This window comes from Triplophysa dalaica, chromosome 14, assembly GCF_015846415.1.
Source record: "Triplophysa dalaica isolate WHDGS20190420 chromosome 14, ASM1584641v1, whole genome shotgun sequence".
Lineage (NCBI taxonomy): Eukaryota > Metazoa > Chordata > Actinopteri > Cypriniformes > Nemacheilidae > Triplophysa > Triplophysa dalaica.
The window spans coordinates 10101242-10126314 of record NC_079555.1 but is presented as its reverse complement, the minus strand read 5'-3'; the positions used below and the strand labels follow the sequence as shown (position 1 = coordinate 10126314).

Below are 25073 nucleotides of genomic sequence, written 5' to 3'. Positions count from 1 at the left end.
TTTTGAAACCTGGCACTTTGCTGAGATACATAGAAAATCAGCTCACGTGTCATCGTTGGTCATGCAGAGGGAAACGTGTAACTGACAGAGCTATTCTGTTTAATTATTTTTACTAGCCGGAGGGGGGGGGGGTCTGTCGAATGATCTGTTACGTGCTGTTGGGGGAAATGCAGAGGCAGGCACATGAAAGCAAGTTAAATCTCCTTTGATATGGACAGGCACCTGAGGAGAAGTTTTCGCTCAGAGTCTTAGTAGTCAAACTCTTTCTCTGAAAAATCTGTCTCCAAATTTTTCATCTCAGAGCGGATGAGTTCAATTGGTTCAGCACACATTTTGAACTATGCTTTAGTAATGTCTTTATGATCATACTGTAAGTGAATGAATAATGATCATTTAGTTTATAGAATTATGATGAATTAATAGATACATTAAATTCTAATTCTTTTGATATTTTCACTAAAGCAAGTCAACCACTTAATAGAATAATAATTTGCTGAGATTGATTTATCAAACTACACCATTTGTGCCGTGTTTGTTTTACCTTTTACTAATCTCAAAGTTCACATGTAGATAACAGGGAGAAGTTGAAGGCCTCCTGGTGAGAATTAATGTTCATACAGGCTGATGGCAGAGCTTGTACAGATATAAGGGTGGGACGTTAGTCATCCAGATGAAAGTCAATTTGAGAGTCTTTTTTTTGATCTCTCAGCACTCAAAATATTATCTGGACCCCTGGAGACATCCCCTTCAAAGGTGCTGCAAAACAGATTAATGCCGCTATTTATGGAATAAATTTGCCATATTAACATATTGCCTGTCACAGTTTAGAGAAAAGTAAACATTTATATTGCAGTACTGGAGTAGTGTACCAAGTTTACTTTGCAGTATTCTGTACTTTATTTTGACTCAGACCGGTCTTTGGTGTAGTGTATATTTAGCAGAAATCTTGTTAGTAAAGTTATCGTTTATCTATAAATGTCCTCTACTTTTTATTACACCTAATGGAAATTGATTGGACTGGTCACTTAGTGTAATTAAAAGCCCTTAAAACTCCCTCATGTTCACTTTCAGAGATTGACAACATGGCCTGTTTTCCTGCTGGAATTTGCTAGTAACCGAAAGCTGTTTATTTTACGTGTCAATACAGCACATCTTAGAAACTGAATAAGTGTTGTGCTTTAAACAAGATAAGCCATGCGTCTTTGTTTGTCTTATTCTCCTAATCCTGTTCAGCGAGAGCTTTGCTGTCAGCCTCCTGTGGTGATCCGTCAGTTTCTCTGTATAGAAACACAATTGTTGATTCAGATTTGCTGAGAATGGAGAAATGCATTCGCAAGCATTCATGTAGTTACAGTGCAAAACCTACACGCCCATTCTTGCTGTTTTCAGCATAAATCATGCTTGAGAAAGATGTAGCCTTTGGAACACAAGTCACGTTTATGATCTCTTTTGCCTAGATTTCTGACTGATTGTAATACCCATTGTAATCTATAGGGGTCAGAATAACGTTTTGTCTCTGATAGGAATATTGATGTGGCTCAGGTTATGTCAGTGTTTGTTGGACTCTTTTGGTTGCAAAAATTAAGAATTATAATAGGCGTTGGAGAAAATGAACACAAGCTTTCTTGCCCAGCAAGACATGCATAAAGATGTCAGATTTAAATAATCTAAGAAATTCTACTGTTCCAATTTAGGGGATTATGCACCTCCTGCAGAGAGATTAACAGGCGAAAATTTGAGCCTTGCTTCTCTTTGCCGTGTACACCCTGGGAGTTAAACTTCAGATGACAAATGAGAGAGAGGGGGGGGGGGTCCGTGGCAGAACTGTCTGTGAAATCTTCATGCCACATTAGTCAAGCAAGAGATTTGAGGACCAAAGACAAAAAATTGGTTGATCCGTATTCTGCAGTATATGACAACTGATAGTATATGCGACTCTTTTTTCTTAGGGTGGCAAATGACAATCTTCTAAAAACATTACATAAGTTTGCAAATAAGTATACAAAAAAATTAACTGCATGATGGAAATTTAATATTTGTGGATATTCATAATAAATGAAATCTCTCCTCAATTGTCTCCCTCTCGTTGGCATGCTCTCCATGTATTTTTTAAGTTTTCATAAATTTTTGGATTGAGTTGGATTGTACTGCAATATACCGAACTCTCGCGGGTAACTGCATTTAGTTGTTTTCAAATGACTGGTATGATAGTAAACTGCGGTAGATTTAAAGAGAGAGAAAAGGGGGCGGGTCCCCGTCTTTATCTGGCGTCTGTAAGTAAGAGGCTGATAAGTGCATCGGCTCTGCTCCTCGTCTCTCGTGACACGCTTGCTCTTCAGTTGGCTTGTCCACGTCTCCAAATGATGGCATCCCGAAGTCTGACACCCCAAACCTACCATTCCATCTGCCTGCTTAGCATTTCCCCTCAATACATAATTAGCAGCACTATTTTAGTCACAGGGATTCCCAACTGTGACTGTTCTTCTTTCCGCTCACTTGTTCTCTTCTCTTGTTAACTAGGCCATTATTAGACGATTTGTCTGTGAAGCCTTTCGGTTGATCCAGCACCAAGCTGCTTAAAGCATTTAAAGGGAAGATTTATTAAAAAAATCAAATTCTATCATTATTTGTTCACCTTCACGTGGTTGAAAACGTGTATATGATTGTGGAACACAATAAAAGGGATTTTGAGAAAAGTTTGGGTTGTTTTGTGTCCATACAATAGAAGAATGGGGTCCAATGTTGTTCGGTTCCCAACTTTCTTGGAAATATCTTCTTATCATCTTAGAAAATGGAAAGTCATACAGGTTTGAAATGACATTAAGGTGAGTAAATGATGAAAGAAGTTAAGTTTTGGGGTTGAATTGTCCCTTTCAAGAGACATTCTATGTACTTTTTGGCTTTTAAAGTGTCTTTTATTTTAGATGTGTTAAACAGTATATACTAATGTACTCGTAAACATTAGGGTTTTTTAACAGATGCGCATATTTAAATGTGAAGTTTCTCTCAATTTTCGACAAAGTTATCGATGACTCACACTGCACAGGAAGTAGCGAATCGTTTTCATGGGAACAGCAAAGAAAGCTGCTTTTGTCAATCCAATGTCTTAACCGACTCAAACAGCTATACAAGGTTTCAAGGTTTTAACGCTCTGACTGGACAATAACCCTTTGTTTTCCATAATGCGATATGTTGGTTGTTTATATTGTCGTTAATATGCCAGAAGGTTTTTGTCAGTCTGTCAGGAACCACTCTATTCACCGAAGGTACTGGCAGTGCCTGTTAAACTTTAGAGTTTGTAGTTTCAAGGCATGACACAGAATCCTTTATGGATGTTAATTGGTCTCCCTTGTGCTTGTAAGAAGCACATCCCTCCCCCGAATAGCCCTGTATTAAGAATAATGGTGGACCATTTTGTTTTAATTATCACAAATGCTTAATTGCTTACATTTGTTCGCCGCACATATTTGGTTCTTGCTTCAAAGTTCTCATGATCGAGTCCCTTCCTCTGCCGTTACAGAGTTGTAAAATAAGCATTTAATTTCAGTTTAAGTTACATATGAAATCCACACCTTTTGAACCCTTCAAATGTTGAACATCACCACCCCTTCTCATCCTCACCGTGTTATATTTCTCTTTTTATTTTCAGCTAGATCCTATTCTACAGACTAAGAAAGATTGTCTAAATTTCAAGTTGAGGAGACCACATGAAGTAGAACTAAACCTACACATAAGTTAAGAAACCTTGTGATTTCTTTTAAGCCTCTGATGTTGATAAAGGGCATGTCTTCTCGCTCAGCCCATTTTACTCTCTAAGCGTAAGGGGGCGGGGCTATGAATAACCAGAGGCGGTCTTTACTACTTCAGCGTGGATACACACACAGTCAGAAAGCAGACAGAGCATGAGAGCTGTACTACCGATCCGCATATCCAAACCCTTAAACAACTGAAGCTGGCCGGGTCTACTGTTTCCGAAACCACTTCTATCCTAAAGGATTCTGTCTTCCCTTGATTTTCCAATAGGAATGCTATATTTCCCTCCTCTGAGGAAAGAGATGGAAATCTGTGTCTGTTAAAGAGTAAGTACTCAGCACTTCTTCAAACGTCTCTTGCTGGTTGCTGTTAATGATTGATTCGTGTCTGCGGGGGTGTTTGGTCAGTGTGCAAATGAAAGGGTTTTATTGCGCCACTCTCCTGTTATATGCTGCAGGCGGGTGGCGTGTCCGCATGGGGGTTTGTTATTGCAAGGGGCTCTATAAGTGGCACTGGGTCGCGAGGGTTCGAGGGGGAGGTTGTGCTTTGACACGAGACAATCCCGTCACTGTAAGATGTTATCTGGGAGGTGATAACGGGTCGTAATGGATCACAGAACAGCGAGTTCAGTCTGCTTCTCTGTGTGTGTGTCTTAAGAGTCTGCGTCTGTTTGGGTTCGGTTTCAAATGATCAGTCCTGCAGGGTGTGTTGTAGTTTGGGTTGGACGGTGTGCGTGAGCCCTTTGGCTGTTTAACTTGGAGAAGACTGCTCTGTCTTCTCATCTCTGGAGTTTGTGTACTCACATACACACACATAGATACATACACAGACGTGCTCGCTTCTCCCTTTCCAGCCGGGGTCTCTGCCAGGAGACTTTGACAGCCAGGCGCTTCAGAGAAACTTTCCATGAACTTGGGAACGCTGGGACGTGAAGGGAAAAATCTGAAAAGCAAGACGTGTGAGGGTCTTTATTAGAAGCTTTGAGCGGTCTTTGCTCATGCGGTTTTGGCATCTTCAGATATCTGTGTTGGGTCAAGGGTATGCTGGAGGCGGAGACTACAGATGTTATTAAGAAAACAGACACCTCTAGCCTGGTTAGTCATCTACAGAACGGTGACTTTTAATGTATCATCACTCAGAAGCTAAATGTAAAACCACTTCAATGAGATGAGCTTTTTTAGATGTCTGGGTTGGATTTCTGGGATCAGGTAATCTATGTAAAAGTATTTTTCTTGAATTAAGATGCAGGCTGTGATAGTGCAAGTCTGTTTTCAGGTGCAAAAAATCAAAACTTGCATGTCAAGTGTATTTCCAGTGAGAGTTTTTTCCTTTTAGCCAGTGGTGGTGTTGTGTTGGACAGCTGCACGTAGGAGATAACCACTGGGGTTTAGGAATTAAAGGGAACGGTATCAAAGACAGCAATTTAAGTTCTCTTCAAAGAAATGAACATGTACACAGTTTACAGTATACACGAGGGATCTGTCCCAAAAAAGTTAGTAAGATGCCTACATAGACACCATCTGTAAGATATTACAGATGTGCTCCATGTGTTGATTTTATCGCTTTCCAAGATGACTTCTGTCTAGATTCATGCTGTTCAATCCAAAATTGTCCAAAAAGCAGCATTGAATGGATATTTTGCTCAGGAGGCAATCCTAAAATACAGCCGAGGAAAACATTAGGAGACCACTTAAGTTTTTCTGAATTAAATATTTACTTGTTTGGGTAAAATTATCGTTTTTGATTCATTATTTTGTTACAATATTTCTTTTCAAATTTTTTTTGCGTTTATTTGCAAATAATGAAAACTGGAGAAACAGGTCCAAAAAACTGAAAATTTGCAAAGAAAACAAGTTCATATTCACTTTTAGGCAATACAACAGTAATATGTGTAGCCTTCATGTATTTAGGAAAAGTAAAAAAAAAATTTTTTTAATGCAATAACCTGGATTCGTATCACAGTTTTCATGTGTTTTGTTGTACTGTCAGTCTTTCACATTGCTGCTGGATGACTTTAGGTCAGCCCTGAGGTTTGAGCTTGTAATTCAACAGAATGGACACATCCAGAAATGCTGCATAAATAACAATTTGGAATGGTCTCTTAATTTTTTCTGCAGCTGTACATTGCAATGAGCTAAGTTAAAATATGCATTCAAAATTAAGAAGTTTGGACCGAGAATTATTATAAACAATTATTTTACAGATTTTATTAAATATTGAAAAGTGTCGGAAAAATTTGGAGGAAAATATTTTGAGAGAATCGAAAAAACTTGGAATGAAAAACGTAAATTCACCCAATACTTGGAATTTTAAATAGAAACTTCTGTGTGCTTTGCAAGATGTGTGCTTTTTATATGCACAGAGTTTGTTTTACAGAGTGTTTTAAATCACAATTGCAGTCAGGATAATGCCTTAAAATTCAATTCCCCATATAGGAAGAAGACCGCTAACTAGGTTTTGGAACTGAGTGTAGGGTGGTTGTAAGATATTTTTGAATAGTTTAAAAATAGAAAACATCACTGGGAGAAGGTGGAAAGGATCAAATGAAATGGGCTGATTGTGCTGCTTGTAGTCCCTGTGTTTTTCTTTCGTCTGGTTCATAAAGACAGCAGCTGGCAATAGCATTCTGGGTACAGGAGCCTTGACAATGGTCGGCCTATGCGGGGCTGTCAGAAAGTGTTTGGCTTGTTGGTAAAAGACAGTGCCTGTTATTCCAATAGTGCACTGCCCGCTTTGCTTCTGTTAAACTATACCAGACAAGAGTGTTTCAAGACCAGGGAATGCATTTGATGGATATTTGGACAAGTAACATTCTCCCTCATGGTGCCAAGAAAATCCAATAGCTTTTTGAAAGTGTATCATACTGTAATGGTTAGAGAGGTCTCTGACGTTATCAGAGGTGGGGTTAAAGTGAATAGATTTTAAGAACAAGGCAGGCAGAATAAAAAGGCTCTGCTGAATTTGTAACAGCAGCCTGTTGCATATTAAACCGATAGCAGAAGTGGAGCAGATGCAGACCGTATCTCTTCGTAGTATCTTTACAGAGCACAAAGCTCTCCTTTCTCAGGTCTCCACGCACCACCTGTTTCTCATCTCAGTCATCAGAACCCAGGGCTATTTTTCCAGCTTTTGCTTTGATTCCTCTTGCTTGACTAGCTACTGTATACAGTACCTGTGTGTGTGTGTGTTTGTGCACACGATATTTTGGATTAAAGAACTAGGCCAGTTATCTTTTCTGATAGTAGAATCAAGAAAGGTAAACAAGAGCAAGTCTTAGTTTCTCCTCGAGTGTTGAGACAAACTTACGAGCTGATAAGAGAGCAAACAAACGCAATCACTTTTTCTCTACATCATAAACTGCTGACAGTTATAACTCCTTAGTGTGTTTGACACTCCCCAACAACCTCCTCCCTAAAAAACGCCTACGAATGAATGTTTCAGTTTCAGTCATGGTTTCTATTTTATATGAATAAAGTTGTGGGTATGCTATTGATACAGTAAACTGGGTATGGTTGTCATAGTACTTGGTGTTACTGTATATCAACTTTGTATTTTTACAATTATCATTATTGATATTTTAGCTATTGCTGGCCAACTCCAGTGTTATGGATGTGACATTTTCATTCAAAACTTGTAGATATATTCTCAGAGAATGTATTTATTGCAAATGTATTGAATCATCTGTTTATATTTTGATAAACCGCTGATAATAGACTCCAGACATGAGAAAAATATGAATCCATGTACAAGTTTTATATTTTAAAAGTGAGAAAAATGTATACGTCATGTGGCAAAAAAGGATGCTTGTTTTTGAGAGACAACATCCTTTGTAGGTTTTTTGTGAATTAAAATATACAGAACCTGAAGCAATAATACCTAACAAATGGAGAAAACATGGCTCTTTATATAACATAAAACAGTGATTGTATTTAAATTTTCACATGCCTATTTTTGAGAAATATGGGCCTTTATGGATGCGACAAAAAACCTCAGAAGTGACTTCACATACGCGGGTATTAAACCCCTAAATATTGAAATCTGACCAATTTTTTTATCTTAAAGTTGACTTTGCGTGAAATTGCCCTGTTACCATTTAGCAGCCGTGTGATTTCACAGCTTACATATGTCAACACAACCAAATTCTTCTTTATCTGACTTAAATGAAACAAAAAAAATGACTTTGCCAATGTCCTTTCAACTCGTGCTCCTTCCTGCTTGAGCTGGTTTAAAAGAATCCAGCATTTCCATGTAATGCCACCAACATTCCTACAGTTTATTTGTTTGACTGTGGTCATTTGTGTTACTGACTCACGCACATAGTTTCTTTTGTGATCGGGGGGGGGGGGGGGGGTGGGTTGGGGGCTTATGGACAAGGGTACGCCTCCATAATGTTTAAATGAAGCCTGCGTCACTGGTGCCATCTCACACTGTTGTTGCAATACATGTAGGCAGACAGCGGGAACAGAAGTTTTGACAGAGGTCATGTTGTTTCGTAAACTATCATGACTTAAAGCCTAGGGGGGACGAGGCGCTGTGTTTTTACTCGCTGTTGGGAAGTCTTTAAACATGCGTCTTTAAAGGACGTCAGAGGACCCCCTCCGGTTTTCCCAGTCAAACTGTTTCTCCCAGGGGCATTATATGGGAACTGACTCTGGAGTTGGAAACAGACCAAAGCTCAGTATTTGCGTGCTTGTTTCTGAGACAGTTAGTGACTTGTGACCCACAAGAGATTGCACGTGAGCAAGAAAGAGTTAGTGGGCTTGTATAATATATTAAGCAGAACAAGCCTCTGGAATCAGTTTTAATGCTCATGCGCACATATGAAGGGGCAAGAATGTCTGTTTTTTTTTAGTGTGTCACGCACGCACTGACACCTCCTCTGTTTCACACCTGTTCCTTCTGTTACATGTATTATGCAGGTCTATTTTAAACAGGCCGGGCCGCATGTGGTGAAGCGTGTCCGTGACTCTTATACTATTGAGAATGTGACACAGATTGTGTGTGCGCATGTATTTGTGCATACATCAGTTTTCATTTGTAATTTAAGGCGCTTAAAAATGACATTAATTAATTTTGCAAGCTGATAGACTTGAGACAAGCTGAGCGTTCACACATTCTGACACGCACACATGCACATCGTGATCCGATATCTTCTTAAAGCATTCCAGGTTGTGCCCTCTCCCCCACTAATGGCTTCTCCGACCTTCCCAAACATACCTCACCATGACCGCGTGGAGATTCACACAACACAACAGCTCCTCTCCAACTAAACGCTTTTCACGCCACGCTACTTTTGTTTTTGCTCTGATATCTGATCTAAGCCGACAGAATTATTTATGAGTTATTGGATGATCACATGTATGCAGAGATGTAGGATCACAGAGATGAGGACGGTCCGGATCTCAGATAAAAGCACCTCCACCACTTTGTGGAATATCACACCGTATTTCTACCTGATTTTAAGCCCACCTCGCTCTGCTGCACCGCATTAAACATTCCTTACACTTATACACTTGAACCTTCATGACAGGTCCATCTCTGACCAAGATGGCCACAAGAGTCCACCTTTATCCACCTATGCAGAAACCCTTGTGTGTAACTGTACAGTGTGAAGCGAAGCATACTGGAACAGAACTTCTTATGCCAACAGCATGCTGAAAGCTTCCTGCATGAGTAGTGCAATACGGTCCGAGCAGGCCTTACTTGTGTTTGAAGAGGAAGAATGGAAGGGGATGAGAGAAAGTGAGGGAGCCGGGATTTTGTATGATTCATTATTTATTAAAGTGGACCAAAGTTGGCATGTTTGTAGGGACTGAGGTCTTGCACCTGGTTTAGATGTTGACAACAGTACAAAATAAATTCTCACACTTATTCCTATTAACAGGCTTTGTTGATTTTCATCTATACATTGGCAAGTATCATTCATTTTCTTTACATCTTTTATAAAAGCATTTTTAAATGGGGATTTCCCCAAATCAATTTAAAATTATATAATATAATATTGTACCGTATCGTATATATTGTATTGTATATATTGTATCGTATATATTAATTATATTATTATTTATTTATTTTTGCATCATCAGCCCCATCCTGTTATTGGTTAAATCAAACCATGTAATATTTGTGACATCTTTAATGTGTTAAAATGTATTCATTCATATTCAAAATGATGATTCTAGTTCCTTTCTGATGCAGAATTTGGGAAAGGGAAAATAATTGGTTGTTCAGTTTCCTGCTTGTTTTATATTCAAAGGAACAGAGCGATTGTGATCTTAATTTGTTTTGCGTTAGAATAATCTGGAGATATAAGTGATAAGGACCTGCCCTGACCAGCCTTCTATACAATATCACCCACTCATCACGGTTTTTGTTTATTGTTCCTGGCATCATGGCTGCATTCAAGGTGTTCGACAATCTGCTATGGATCTTAAGACTGATCAGCTCTGTGATTCTGGTTTAGTTGGCAGTTGGCACAGACATATCAGATTCATATCCCAGAAACCCACAATTTGGTTTTCATAAACTGTGACCTGTATAACCTGAGCTGGGTGGTGCAGTTACTATAGGATTACAAACAGAGTTACACCTCCAGGTGAAACTAAACCATGTACTGCCATACTTCCTTTTTAAAAACAAACCCTTCCTTTAGAAGTGAATCTCACAATGCCCATACGAAACCCTCCCATTAGTCTTAAATAAATGGTTAATGAAAAGTTTTCTTGAAGCAACTTTAAAAAGAGGAGGTGTGTTGGAATGTGTTTTTGTAATGGATTGAATCGACCTGTTTCGTCACGTCTCAGCTTGAGCTGTGGTGTCTTTATAGACACCAGGAAAGCTTGGTTGTGCCAAACGAAGCGAAATAGTACAATACCGTCGAATTGTCCACAACAGCTTGGGTTATATACAACATTCGTCTGTGACTTCCTTCTATGACATGTTCAGTATCTGTTTATAAGACATATATATATGTAATAAATCTCCATAAAAGAAAAAGGAAGGAGTCGGGAACCGGAAGACATTCAAAACATTTAATAAAGTAATATAACAGCCGGCGGCCCCTCACGGACGACCGCCGGCGAGCAGAACATAAATATAAATACAAATACAAACATAACACAAGTTCGGGCCCGGTCCTCTCTCTTCGACGGTCCGGTCGCTCGTTCCTTTTATATGCTCCCAATCTCCTACGTGATTCGAGCCCGGTGTGCGCACAGCTGGCGCTAATTCACAATTACTCACCGGACTCGAACCACGGTCTCGCTCCCCCTACTCTACTACAATATACATTTATAAAAAATTATAAGACCTTGTAGACCATTATATTTTGATGTCTGTATTACAAAAAATCTTTGGTAACACTTTCCTTGAAGCAAGTATGTATAATGCATTATAAAGAGTTTTTAAAGTGTAAAATGCATTATAATTCTTCATCATGTGTGTCGTAATGCCTTATATGTAGTTTTAAAGAAGTATAACCAATTTCAAATGTGTAGTGTAACAATGAATTGCTAAGTGTTATAATGTTTTAACCGTAATAACAATTATTTATAAGACATTGCAATGCATTAAAAGGTGCATTAAAATGCTTTAAAACTACTTTCATAATGCATTATTCATTCATGCTTCAAGAAAAGTGTTACCAAATCTTATTTTTAAAGAATGACCAAATAATGATGATAAACAGTCAGTATGGCATCTCACATCTAAAAGCTTCTTGATAAAGTAAAAAGCGTATTTTTACAAATTCTAAGCAAATAATTCTGCTAGTGTGCTGCCAGTTTGATTGACATGACCCAAGTTGGCCCTATTAATTATGGGTCAGGCCATCCTCCAGGGTCAGAGCCCGTCGTCTAGGACTCGATTGTGCGTGGAGTGGAATTTAGTCTAAATATCTGGGTTGCAAGGGATTGTTTGGATCACAGACATGATTGAGATGCCACAGCCTGGGTGACATTGCACTCTTTGGCCCTGGAGTGAGGAAAGCTTTATTGAACCGCCCGCAATGAGATCACCCAGCAGTCAGTGTTTGCACGCAGCACGCTGAGTGGTTTAGATATGCCAGCGTAACAGCCCCAGATGACCCTCCGATTTCTTTTTAAACACCACGAGCACTGTGTAAGTAGATTCCCTCCATCTGCAAATCAAAATGCTTAAAACGCTGGTACAGTTGCATACTATCATAGACTTTGCATGCATAAATATAAAAAAAAACAAATGCTCATAGATTGAATTGATGGCCATTTGTTGTTTCCTGTATGAAAGCATAGAGTTTGTTTCATCTCATCGATATGCCACAAAAGCTCTTTTCAGACAGTTTCAGGGCTCACGGCTGCCGCAGTCTCCCTGACTCAAGTCCATTTAGGGATTATTTGATTGGTTCAGCATCACACATTCAACTGGATGCTTACTTTTGGGTTGCTTCAAACTGAGAAAAGTAATTGCTGGTCATCTGGTTCTTTGCTTATAGTAAAAGCATTTGAAGCTGTTTTTTTAGTTCCTGCTTTGCTTTTCTATTTAAATATTTAATCATCCTTAAAGTTATACTTTATAAATACTGTCATCATTTACTCACCTTGGAGTTGTTCCAAATCCGGATAAATTTCTTTGTTCTGATGAAAATAGAGAAAATATTGGAAGATTTATATTCAGATTTTGCCCCCCATTGACAAAAAATACAATGGTAGTCAAAAGTGCCCCAGAACTGTTTGCTGTACAACATTCTTCAAAATGTCTTCTTTTGTGTTCAACAAAAAATAAAGATAAAGTCAGTTAAGGAGTCAATCGGGGGGGGGGGGGGGTTGTCTGGTTATAAGCATTTTTCCAAATATTTTTATCCGCGTTCATCAGAACAAAGAAATTTATAAAGATTTGGAACAACTCGAAGGTGAGTAAATGATGACATAATGTTAATTTATGGGTCAATTATCACTTTTAAAACAAGATGCATATAAAAACGAAGCAAAGTTGTAAAGATAATGAGAGTCAGTAAGGTCAATAAGGCCCATTGCCAATAATGAGTTATGTTCTTTTGCATTTTTATGTGAATTGTGGTACAACTATTGGTTGATTTTGTGTAATACATTTGTTAGTCACCTTATAAAATAGTGTATGTTCCTGGAGCTCAGTTGGTAAAGCATTGTGTAAGAAACACAAAAGTAATGGAGTTTGATCCCCAGGGAGCCCAAATAATGTTGTAAACTGTAAGTTGCTTTGGATAAACAAATGTTCTGTGCAAGAACAATGCTAAATTGCTTAATGCAAACATAATAAAATCTAAATAATTTATAGGCCACATTCTTGTCGCAGAGGTTTTTAGATATTCTGTACTGGAAATAAGACAAAGATACATTTCTTCTGGGTGTGGTTTATCTGGTCGTATGTGAAAAGGTGACACAAAATGCTTTTCAGATTGACTCTCAGCTATCAGATTTACCAGAATGAGAAAATGGATCATGTGCTGGATGCTGAGGGAAGAGAAGGTGACGATCATCACCTTTACAGATTAAGGTCAGGAATCTGTTAAATGCAGCTTTTCCCGATAATTATTACCTAACAGTAAACCACCAAATTTAAGATTATAGTCTGATCATTCTCTATACAAAAGATTGTGTATGTATGAATAGTCATAATAATGCAGTATTTATGCTCGGTGCATAAGCTCTAAATGCAGAGGGGTCATCTCAGGATACAGTACGTTATTGTTTGTGTTTCATATTGTTGTTCAGAATGGTTTAGATGCTATATGCCGCGTCACATGAAGCTTTGTGTTGTGTGCTGTACTGCCCAGAGTCTAATGTAATAGTAATGCTATTACTGGCGTAATGATAAGTGACGGTATTTGCTAATAGTTTTTAATGGTGGCTACGAACTTAGAAGTCCATCTGTTTGAAGGGTTTAGGAGGCACTGGTGGGAACCTATCTGTCTGTGAAAGGGCTTGACTGATGGGAGAGATATTGATGGCTGTTAGGAAGGACTGGGCACCGTGTTGTTGGCCCTTTGATGTGATTGATGAGTGTAGCACACTTACAGCACCCTAAACATCTGTCTTAGATATGTTAAGGCCCAGGGGTCTAGACATTTTCTACACACTGTTCAATGTGCGCATATGGCCGAAAACGCATGGCTTGTTTATGACTTTGTAGATATAGATCTGATTACCAGTGTGACATAATGAAAGATGTTTCAGATAAATTGGCTGTTCAAGCATAATGCACATTTAAATAGAGGTAATGAGATCAATGAAATCGCAAGCGAGTTCTGACCAGGCCCAAACTATAGTATAGTTAATATACTTCGTTTAGTTTGGCATTAGTCAAAACGAAATAACATATTTTTCTTTTGAACAAATATAAAAATTTCTCGCCACTTTTACATTGAACTTAATATCAATGGCATTGCTGCCGAATAAAAGGTTCCTTGTTGACAAAAATGTCAACTTTTACAGTGCTGCCAAACAGCTCAGGCATAACAGGAAGCAGAAGTACAGTAGCACAGAAGTGTGCACAGTGTAGTGCCCTTATCAGCATCCAGACTGTCAGGTCAATATTACCACCTCTGAATAATGCATCAAATCAGATGGTAAGATAATACTGAACAATTGGAAACATTTAGGAATAGGAACAGAGTGCTAAAGCAGACTGTGACCCACTTTTAAAAGCCGACTTCTTTTCCAGCTCTCGACACCTGTGTCACGCAAACGCCAGCGTGCTCGGATCCATGCTTAACTTTTAAAACCGCTGGCCCCTAATAGAAATCTCTGTAAATCCCTTAGCTCTAAATGTCTGTTTTTGATTATGGGTTTTTCCATTTTATATGTTGAAGAATGCTGCAATTATGTCTTAGACTTTTAGAAAACCACAGCAGACAGCGTTTAGGAAATTTGTTTGAAACTATTTGGCGATACTGTCTAAACACAATTCACATTTAAATTTGATCATTAAAAGGTGTGAAGTTCCAATGTATCTAGCGGAAATGCAACCAACGGCTCACACCACCCCCTCCCTTTCGAAGCACTATGGAGGCTGACACAGCACCAAAATGTTGTCACGTTTTCACTTCTTTGCAGAAGGAAATGACTTATATACGAAACGCACTCTTTAGAGCAGTTTGTCCGGTCAGCGCTACTGTAGAAACAACATGGTGAACTCCATGTAAGGGGACCTGCGGTGTATGTATATAGAAATAGCTCAATCTAAGGTAATAAAACCATAACACTTCATTATTTAAGGTCTTATGCACTTCTGAAGACATAGTTATGTATATCATATTGCGTTTCTGTCCATAGATCCCCTAAAAGTGACACGCTGTACCTTTAAAAGTCCAATAATATATTTATTAGTTAGCAGTATTATTTGAAATTCAACACAGACAAGTATGCAGGCAGTAAATAAAGTCTATAAATAAGAGATCAGCACACTCGTAAGGCTGTAGGGCAGTGGCATTCTTCCAGCCTAGTTTGTTTGTAATTATATGATGGTTCCTGAAAGATTTAAAGCCGCAACTTTCTCCAGTCCCCTGACAGCCATCGTATGAAACCCACAAGTCATATCTGTACTGTATGTTATATACCAAACAGCCTTAGCTGACAGCTTCATGCCCTGACTGTCAGAGCTTCATTAGTGAATGTCTGTGTAATCGCTGAGTGCACTTTTGCCTCTGTTGATGTTAGGCTAAAAGAAAATGAACTCGATGGAGAATCATTATTGGACCTCGAGGCATGAACACTCCGAGCGTTTGTCTTCTGCCATGATTTTAAAACACCACTGACAGGATAATTGTTCAAATGCATTGCGTTCGTATAGCGTGGAGTTGGGATTCTTTGCAGAGACAGGTGTTTGACTTCTTAAACAGCTGTTCTTTGTGATTTAAAGCAGTGGAGATACTTAGGTAATGTTTAGGATGCTAGAATATCATGACGAGAGAAAGGCCCCAGCTGGTGGAGGAAAAATCCGCAAGGTCTTTTGTAGCAGAATCACTCTGGACTTTTAATTGTCCGGTTAACAGATGGAAGGATTTTTTCTGCTTCAAAGAATGTGAAAACCCCCAAAATCGGAGTAAACTTCAGTTATTCTCAGAGAAAATTGAAACAATCATCTGAGCAGATGTCATCACAGAGGTCCTCCACAATTTTATCGCAAAGACACGTTGCACGGTTGAAAACAATTCAACCATATCCGCAAGCTGTAGATATCAAAGCAAATGTCTGCATGCATTATTTACTGAAGTAATTACAGAGTATCACTCATGCCAGCTGTGCCAGGAGAGAATGAAAACATCGTTGTTCATAAAACATAATGAATGAGATTTGAATCAAAAACGGAATAATGTCCCTAGTACTGTGGAAATTTGTTGCATCCTCAGTTTTTTCTTTCCCAAAGGAGGCCCAATTCTGTATGTATTGAGACTGTGGCTTTGTACTTCAGTAGATTAGATTACATCTACTCCGACATCAAAAGAAACATGTGACCCAGGTCGTGATTTAAGCATCTCCCCGGAACTTTCCAAGAAAACCTTTTGTATTTGAGTTTGACGCTATATTCATCATATCTCAAAGGACGCTGTTCTGAATAGATAAACTATTGATGAGATGAGGCATGGACACTCCCTTTGCTCATACAGGACTGTGAGAAATAGAGCCCCCAAGAATTAAGACCACTTCCAGAAAGTCATCAGGGTTATTTCCCCTAAGGGAGATCCACTTACAGAGGTACTTGCAAAGAAGGGTCAACTAATAACTGTCCCTTTAACAAGCGTCACATTTGGACTTTTCAGTATTTTTAATATGCAATGGGTTCTAAATGACGACCCCGTTGTATATTAAAAAGGCGAGAAAAATAAAATGTATAATTTAAGTGAAAAACTCAATTGAAAAATTAACACGAATATCTGAATGTCTCTGTTTTTCATGCACTTGTGGTATCGTTGACTCTTTGAGTCAATGATCGATGTCACACATTTGCCTATGTGGTTAGTGACCTATAAATATGTGATCCCAAACCTTTGGAACCCGCTGTATGTTTATTGCACTATAAAGTTGACTCACGATAATAAAAATGTTTGAATATTGATAGACAGTAGACTAATATACACTATCGGTCAAAAGTACTAGAACACTGGAATTTGTGGAATTATCTTGATCTGGAGGTGAATGCTTTAAAGTCTGAAATTTCTTTCATAGAGATAAATTGTGCTAATAAGGATTATTAAGAAGAAAAATCTCGGTAAGACTTTCCTTGAAGCATGTATGAATAATGCATTATAAAAGTAGTTTTAAAGCATTGTAATCCACCTTTTAATGCATTATAATGTCTATACTATAATAATAGTTATTACAGTTGATAGATTATTACGCTTAGCAATTCTTTTTTAGACAACACATTTGAAATTGGTTATAATTCTTTACAACTACATATAATGCATAACAACACACACAATGAAGATTTATAGTGCATTTTACCCTTTAATAACTCTTTAGAATGCATTATACATACAAGCTTCAAGGAAAGTGTAACCAAATCTCTTTAAAGGGGATTACTATGACTGAATAATGAAAAAAGAGCATCCAATAGTAGCACAGAATAGATGGGAACTACTATTTTAATATTGTTTAAAGAGCATCTCTGCTTGATAACTTTTTTAATACAGTTTTTGTATGGAACAAAATTCTCATAGTTCCTTTTGTGTAAGTACACAGTTTTAATCAGCTTACTGTTTTGTGAGTAAGTAAGTGTTCTATAAATTTTGACCCATATTGCATTTCAAGACGAGCTGCCAACTTGCTCAAACTTCATAATTTAACAAATAAGGTCACTAGTATCATCTTAAATGTGAAGCTTTATGATCATTCATGTAATGTTACTCTTAAAGATGAAAAAATATAACATTAAACACACGCAAAGCTCCACCTGTGTTCATTGTGATTCTGACTCCATCTGGGAGCTGTTTAATATATCCTTTTCTGAGAATTTAATTTCGGTGTAATAAATACCCGTGATTGATATTTCTGGAACTGCCTCTGTACTTTCATTTATGTTCTTAAGACAGCTTAGTTTAGTTTCTTTCCAAGTAAAACTGAAACCAGTGTTCGGGTAATCAGAAGATGAGTCAATACTGTGACGTCTGCAGCGTTGTGGAAGTGTAATTACGTTTCGATAATTCGATTACTCTTTGGCTGATCAAAGGCTGATCTGGAATCAAGGGTCATGTTACTTTACCCAGAGGGATGAATATGCACCGAAAATTAAACCTTAACCACATGGAGCTTTTCCTTTTAATATAGTTTTGCCTGAGAAAGAGATGATGGTATTAGCAGGTCTTTTCTCAGACACTTCCAAGCTGTACCACGTTTCACAGACCCCACATCTGTTATGGAGATTTCTAAGCTGAAGTGAGGACCGAAAGGAAAATCTGCTCGCAATATTTGCACATCTGACTCTGTCCCCGTTAGACACGTTTTAGTTTAGAGAGATAGCGGTAATGAAATTCCTGTGTCATTTCACAGTCATATTTCACATTTATCTAGTTAGGCCCTCCATTTAATGAAGCTCAAATGTGATGCTTTTTATTTTGGAGGTCTTTCTTATAAAATTAACTTGCTCATTTGTTGAAGCTCTTTTCATAGAAATGTTTTTAACCAGAACGGACATTTTTCCATTTTGCTTTGGCTATTTAATAAGATTTTAATTAGGCTATTAAAGATCTTTGACGGAGCATATGGATGTAATTAGGGCTGGTCAGATCATCCCGGGAGGAGTGGGACATTAATTCCTTTAAGATGGGTCTGAGGTTCAGAATAGAGACGAGTACAAAAAAAAGTTCCTAATATTATATTCTGTACTTCGTGATTCACTGTTTCCATATAGCATAGACAGCCAAGGATCTTTTAACAGATACCGATGTTTAACAACACAACAAAAATGCAGCATCACTTCCTGTGCCGGTCAGGTGTCGCAATACCTCTGCTGCTGAGTCACATCATGAGGGTATTGATGGGAATGTGATTCATGTTCATCTGATCCCAATGCTTGCAAAATGTGTGCAATGGACTGTTTCAACACAAGGATTTAAAAAAGAATGAATCGTATTTCTATGACGCATGTGTTGGTTATTTTTCAAAGTGCCCTTGAGTCATGAGTCTTAAACTCATAAACAAAACACTTCCAACATTTTATTGCATCGAGGGGTGCATATCTGTGCCCATTGATGCAAAACCCACACAACACCACATGCCTTCCGTGTGTCATTAAACTTAAGGATATAATTTAGATGACTGTGTGGAACCTGGTTTGCCAACCTAGACTTGCCAACCTGGTTTGCTGGTCTAGCTAGTTTTAAAAAGATCTAATTCCTTTTGACAAACCTGATCATCAGGGCTGCTGTTTTTGTAAACAAACATTTACATCTCATGAGAAACACATACAGACATTTTTAGTAGAGCTTACAAAGATTGCACATGAGTTTTATTGGATGTTGACTAAATAGAGATTTACATACTTTTGTCTGCAGTTTGACATTATGTGTCCCTTAGTTGTCCTTTTTTTTAATGATGATTTTTGAGTCTAGTCCATTTTATGGCACTAACTGTATCAAAACTGATGGGATAGACAGACAATTCTGATAACAGTAATCATTGACAGGTCACTTTACAATTCAGCAAAGAAACCATTTATTTTCTGCAAAGCATCCTGCTTGGACACTTCAGGAGTATGTGCATGTTTTTGAATGATGTTTGTTTTCATATTGCAAAACATCTTACATCATTAACATTTATATATCTGTCTTTCTCCCGTCTTTGTATACAGAATTCTGGAATTCAAACAATCCCATTCAGTCCAAATTAGAAAAGGAATTGGAGAAAAATAAAGACGAGTTAAAACTGTTTGATTGTAGTTTTAGCAAAAATGCTTCATGTTTAAACATCTCTCTGCCTCACTGGGGATTGTAATAGGAATTTGCCCATTAATCACAGTAAATGCCTTTAAAAACGTGCATTCGCTTTATTTGTTGCTTCTTGACAGTTGACAGAAATTCAATGTGTGTGTAAAATCTCTGCTGTCATGGAGACCTTCATTGTCCTTCTGCAGCTCCGCATGTGTCTCACCTGTCCTGTCCAAATTCAAATTAATGGGATCATGTTGTCATTGGTCAGCTGGGATGTCACTCCAGCACACCCAACACCAGGAAACTGATGGCGCTTGGTAATCGAGCCGCCCACAACAATATGGCTGAACCCACAGCCTTGACCAGTTCAGGACACATTCCAACCCCAGCATATGGTCAGTGGCAAGGGGAGTTTGACCTTGTAAACACAGCTCCTGTCTGGGCTGAGATTTCAGGAATGAAAATGTGTCAATTTAGCAGAGCACAGACAACCGATGTAGTGTAGTTTATATAGTCACGTTTGTTTATGGGATGTTGTGTATATGTTATATTATCAAGACTTTGACTATAAACAGAATGCCCTTCAACAATCCATTTGCTCAGTGCAAGGAATTTATTGTGAGCTTGCCGTGTCAATGCAGCTAAACGATAGTTTGTTTTATACTTACCGTGCCATGTGTTGTTCTTACGCATCACGCCATTTTTTTGTGAAGTTGTACGTGTCACATAAATCTGTCATTATTTAAACATCATGTAATCATCACGTCTTTCTGTGCCTTTACAAATCATGTCCACAATGATCATTAACAATTCAGCAGTTCTTAAGAAGATCATTTGTGACACAGCAAACGATCTGAGTGGTCATATGGTGCGCATACGTGTTTTTCTATGCCTTTGGTGTGTTATAAGTCACCCATCCATGTATGGGACACGTAAAATTGGAAAAACGTAAGTGTCAGAACAAAAGATGCATTCTATCTTAAAGCGAATTTTTATCCGGACCTGCCTGAAATGCCTCGTGTAACCACACCCCCACAAATCTACGTAAGATTGTGGTATGATTTGACTAAGACTGGCAAAATGTATACGCAAGTAAGGTGGGCGTACTTGTCAGTACAATTGCGTTGGAACCTGATGTTCCAAATATGGTAAGAGGTGTTACATTTCCGTCACACGCTTGCAGTATTCAACCAATCACTACGCACTGGTTAACTGGCCAATCATAGCACACAGCGATGAACTTTATAAAAAATCAGCGCATTTCAGAGAGGCAGGGCAAAGAGGAGATACAAACATGCACGGTCTGTGGGAAATACAGCATTTTTTAACCTTATATCTTGTATACACTTTGCATTACATCTGAAAGAATGATAGTATTCGCTTTAGCCGTGTTGTATCACCCCTTTAACAGGATAGTTTAATATATTTGTATGTATTTATTTGTTGAAAATTACATTATATACTACCTGCCATTATATACCATACACACATTCTGTTTGAACACGCAACAGTTTTCTGATTCAGCACTCACATGTTTCCCCATGGGAGCATTTCTGCCGTCTCACAGATGGAGAAGTAGCCTTGTTTCTATCTTCTCTTTATTCAGAGACGACTGTCAACTGGTGTGCTGTACTCTCTCATGTTGTCTATACTAGAGTAAAAAGCATTCTTGCTGTTTGGCACTTGTTCAGTAAATGCAGAATCCCTCTTAAAGTTTAGTGCCAAATTAAAATGTTGGTTCAATTCTGAAGCAGCTGTAAAGCCTTGGAAGGTTTTAAAACATAAGCACACGCGGTACTTTGTTGACTCGTGTTGTATATTGTTTTAGGTAGTTTTTGGTATTCTTGGGCTAGCTGGTACAATATGTGGTTGAGACAAACAAGATATCTTTAGAGACATATATGGTGTATATATAATCTTATAGCAACGTATTGTAGGCAACATCAAATTTGCCAGTTACACACAACTACATGAATTTCGGAAATTTTCAAATTAGCCTACTTTTATGATTTTTAAACACGTTACACGCCATAGTCTGGTGTTTTCTATTTCTTCCACCACACCCCATTTGTTAGCTTTTTAACGTTGACAATTCATAAAAATAAATGATTCACTTTTATCACTGGTATTAAATCTTTACTCTCTTCTGCGCTATTGGATCAGCTTTGTGGTTCTTTAAAAGGCTGGTCTGTACAACCAGAGTAATGGAAACAAGTTAAGTGTTTCTTGTAGTGATATATTGGTATGATGACAGGTTCGGGTTCAGTTCTAGAGATGTAGATCACATATCAAGTACTATTCATATTACTTACCATCCATTTCATTTGCCTTGAAGTCCAACTCAGTGTATTATATATCTTTACGTTGCTTATTGAAATGGAAGCGAATGAGGTCATCTTAGCAGGAGGGCGGAAATTATGCATCGTGTGACGTTACCTGGAAAAGCTGTTCTCAGAACAGTGCATTATGTAACACATGATGGATGCCGGTGTAGGTGATTATGGAGGAGTGGGTACAACTGTTCTCTAAACGGTCTGTTTAAACAGAGAATGAGGATCTTTTCCATCGTCTCCTGAGCTTAAGCAGTGCTTCCAGGAAATTCACTTTTATTTATTTAATCACATATCTACAGCCCATATAAACACACACACACTGATTTTAATGATTAGCATTACGATTAAACACAACCCTGCTGAGAGCAGTGAGTAAATATTTTGTTAGCATGCCCCTTAGGGCTACATATTTTTGCTCATGCAGAGATTCTTGGCACTAAAACTTTACTGATAACTTTCGGCGATTTTACCCCACACAGAGTTTATCGTACAGGTAGGAAATGCTTTGTTTCAGCCCCCACGTCTCCCAGTGCTGTCAAATGTGACCTTACTAGACTGGATATGGGTTTTGTTTAACATAAAGAGGATGTTTACTTCGTTAAGAAACGGATAAATGCTTGTAATAAAGAACTGGGCTGAATTAATTCCACGCACCACACTCATGTGCGCCAGCTGGGGGTGGACACACAAGACCACCTACCCAGCTAAAGTGCTTTCCGGGTCACCAATACAGCGGTTCTCTCAGGTGACACTGCCAAGACTGTGAGGGACTGAATGTTATGCACCCAGAACTTAGCTGTTTGGATGTAATAATGAAGTTTTCTCATCTTATCTCGCACAAAACGTTAATGCGCATATTTTGTGTCTTGCTCATTACAGATTGCTGAGAGGTCTGCGTGATCGTCTGCAAAAGCACATGGAGACTGACTTGAGCCGTTCCACTGTCCTAGAGGACCTGATTTTTGGAAGTCCACCATTCTGAGGCCCCGCTCAGGGAAAGATCACTGGTCGTCGCATCAACGCATTCCTCTCCTCTTCAGGGGAGCACAAGATTCCTGCCGAAGCGAAAGAAAAATAAACAAGGGAGGAGAAGATCTTCATGAGTGCCAGAAGATCCTGAGAGAGAACACGCCGTGATCTGAGGAGCAAAATGTGGGCACTGAGCATGACTCGTTTCTCTCTCCCAACCCACTCCCGCTTCATCCTCATTCTTCTACTGGTTGGATGGGGTCAAGCAGTGGAAGATGATGTCACCCCGCGCCTCAGTTTCTCGTACAGTAAGTGCCTAGACCCTACAGAAAAACACAAACATGCGTTCAACAAAAGCTTGCCTGACAAACTTTCAGTAATTTTCGTAACATTTGATGAGTTACAAGGTGCTAAATAGGATAATCTAGTACTGTCAAATCGATTCATCGCAAATCCGAAATAAATGTTTGTGTTAATATACAGGTGTGTTGTGTCTATAAATGCACACACATTCAGTACATGAATAAATAACATATATTTACATAAATATTTATAAATGTATATTTCAATATATCTTATGTATAAATAAAAACAGATAATAAACATATTTCTTAAATATATAGGCCTACTTGTATTTTTGTGTTCTTATATATACAAATAAATATACACACCACACACATATATTATATAACCACAAACAGTTATTACAGAATCGATTAATCGCAAATTACTCGATTTGACAGCCCAAGCATAATCATTTACATTATCAAATTATTCAAATACATCATCATCCGTTTTCGTGTATGTCAACACAGCGAGTTATTTAGAATGACATCACTAGTTTGAGAGACGCTCACTCTGTGCTCTCTCAGCATCAGCTGTCCTGCTCCTCACATTGTTAGAGTAACACATAACTGGTGGTTGGTGGCCAGCCGTGCGTCTGTCTCCTCCTCGGTTGACCCATGTGTGTAGATCATGCGTTTACTGAAAAGCGTGTAAAAGAACTGGCTCCTGTGGATGGTAGGAGACTATAAATAAGCCCGCCGTGGAGCCGACCTTCCACAGTCAGGGTGCTAAGAACTCTGAGGGGTCTACAGGCTGTTGCAGACCCTGTCATCTCCCATGGACAGTAACAGTTGCTGAAGTGTTGATAAACAGAAAACTAAGCTGATTGCTTCCCATTGGTGCTTTGTTTACATAACTACTTCACCATTGCGATGCTAATACATACGCATACCTCATCATGTCAGTCATCAAAGAGCATCCAAATAGTTATTTCAGGATTTTTCAGTAGCCTCTTCGACTATGTAATACTTCCTCTCTTATAATTAAACACTTATTGCATCTCTAACATAACATCTGTCATGTAACAAACAGCCCACTTCCTGTCCCATCAATAGGAGACACTTTTGGGAGGGTCCATTCAAGTTTTTGCAGGTTGGGTTGAATTGATTGAAGACACGATGTAGAGCAAATGTGTCTGTAAACATTGTCTGCGGCGCTATTAAGTTACTTCATAGTTTTCATGACCGAGGCAAATAAGTCTTTTGTGATGCGACCAAAACATGGCTTTGCTCAAGCAGTGACATGCGAACGTGTACTCTCTCTTTGTGTACAATATACAGGAATGTGATCTTTTATTAAATACAATGTCACTTGGTGAGATGCATACATGTGAGAGAGGGTGTCTTTGTCCGCAAGTCCTACAACAGAGACGGAGCAACGGAGGAAGAAAAGGCAAGTAATTGTGGGTTTGTCCGGTAGTTTATCACGATGGACAAAGACGTGTGTCAACATATTTACACCCACCTGCAAATCCTTTCCACATTCACCACTCATATTCAATTGGTTCAGGAAATGATGGGGGTTAAATCGTACCCGCCTGAACATGCCTTCAGTCTCTTTTGAGGGTCTACCTGCATGAAGGCAGTCCCGCTTAGCTGTCAGCCTATACAAAAGGGGTCAGATAACCCCAGTAAAGCATTTCACAATAACACATCCCAAAAATATTTTCTCTTCTAAGTTCTTTCTAATCAACAGTGTAGTTTTTTGCACTTTTTCTCTTTTGCTATTTGTTCTTGACTGATCCTTGGAATTTTGCAAACTGCAGTTGTGTGTTTATGTCACTGGTCCTT

At 38.5% G+C, this 25073-nt stretch overlaps 1 protein-coding gene across 2 annotated transcripts in view; it reads left to right on the top strand.

Moving 5' to 3' along the window:
- The first annotated feature begins 3905 nt into the window (after positions 1–3905).
- Positions 3906–25073, top strand: part of sema4ba (sema domain, immunoglobulin domain (Ig), transmembrane domain (TM) and short cytoplasmic domain, (semaphorin) 4Ba) — a 48169-nt gene continuing 27001 nt past the window's right edge. The window contains exons 1-2 of one of the 2 annotated variants that reach the window (XM_056766266.1): positions 3906–4079; positions 22849–23246. In XM_056766266.1, the coding sequence (XP_056622244.1) occupies positions 23120–23246 (127 nt within the window). In that variant the 5' untranslated portion in view covers positions 3906–4079; positions 22849–23119. Of the gene's footprint in view, positions 4080–4871; positions 4962–22848; positions 23247–25073 lie in introns of those variants that run through there. The other variant, XM_056766267.1, reaches the window with a different exon arrangement.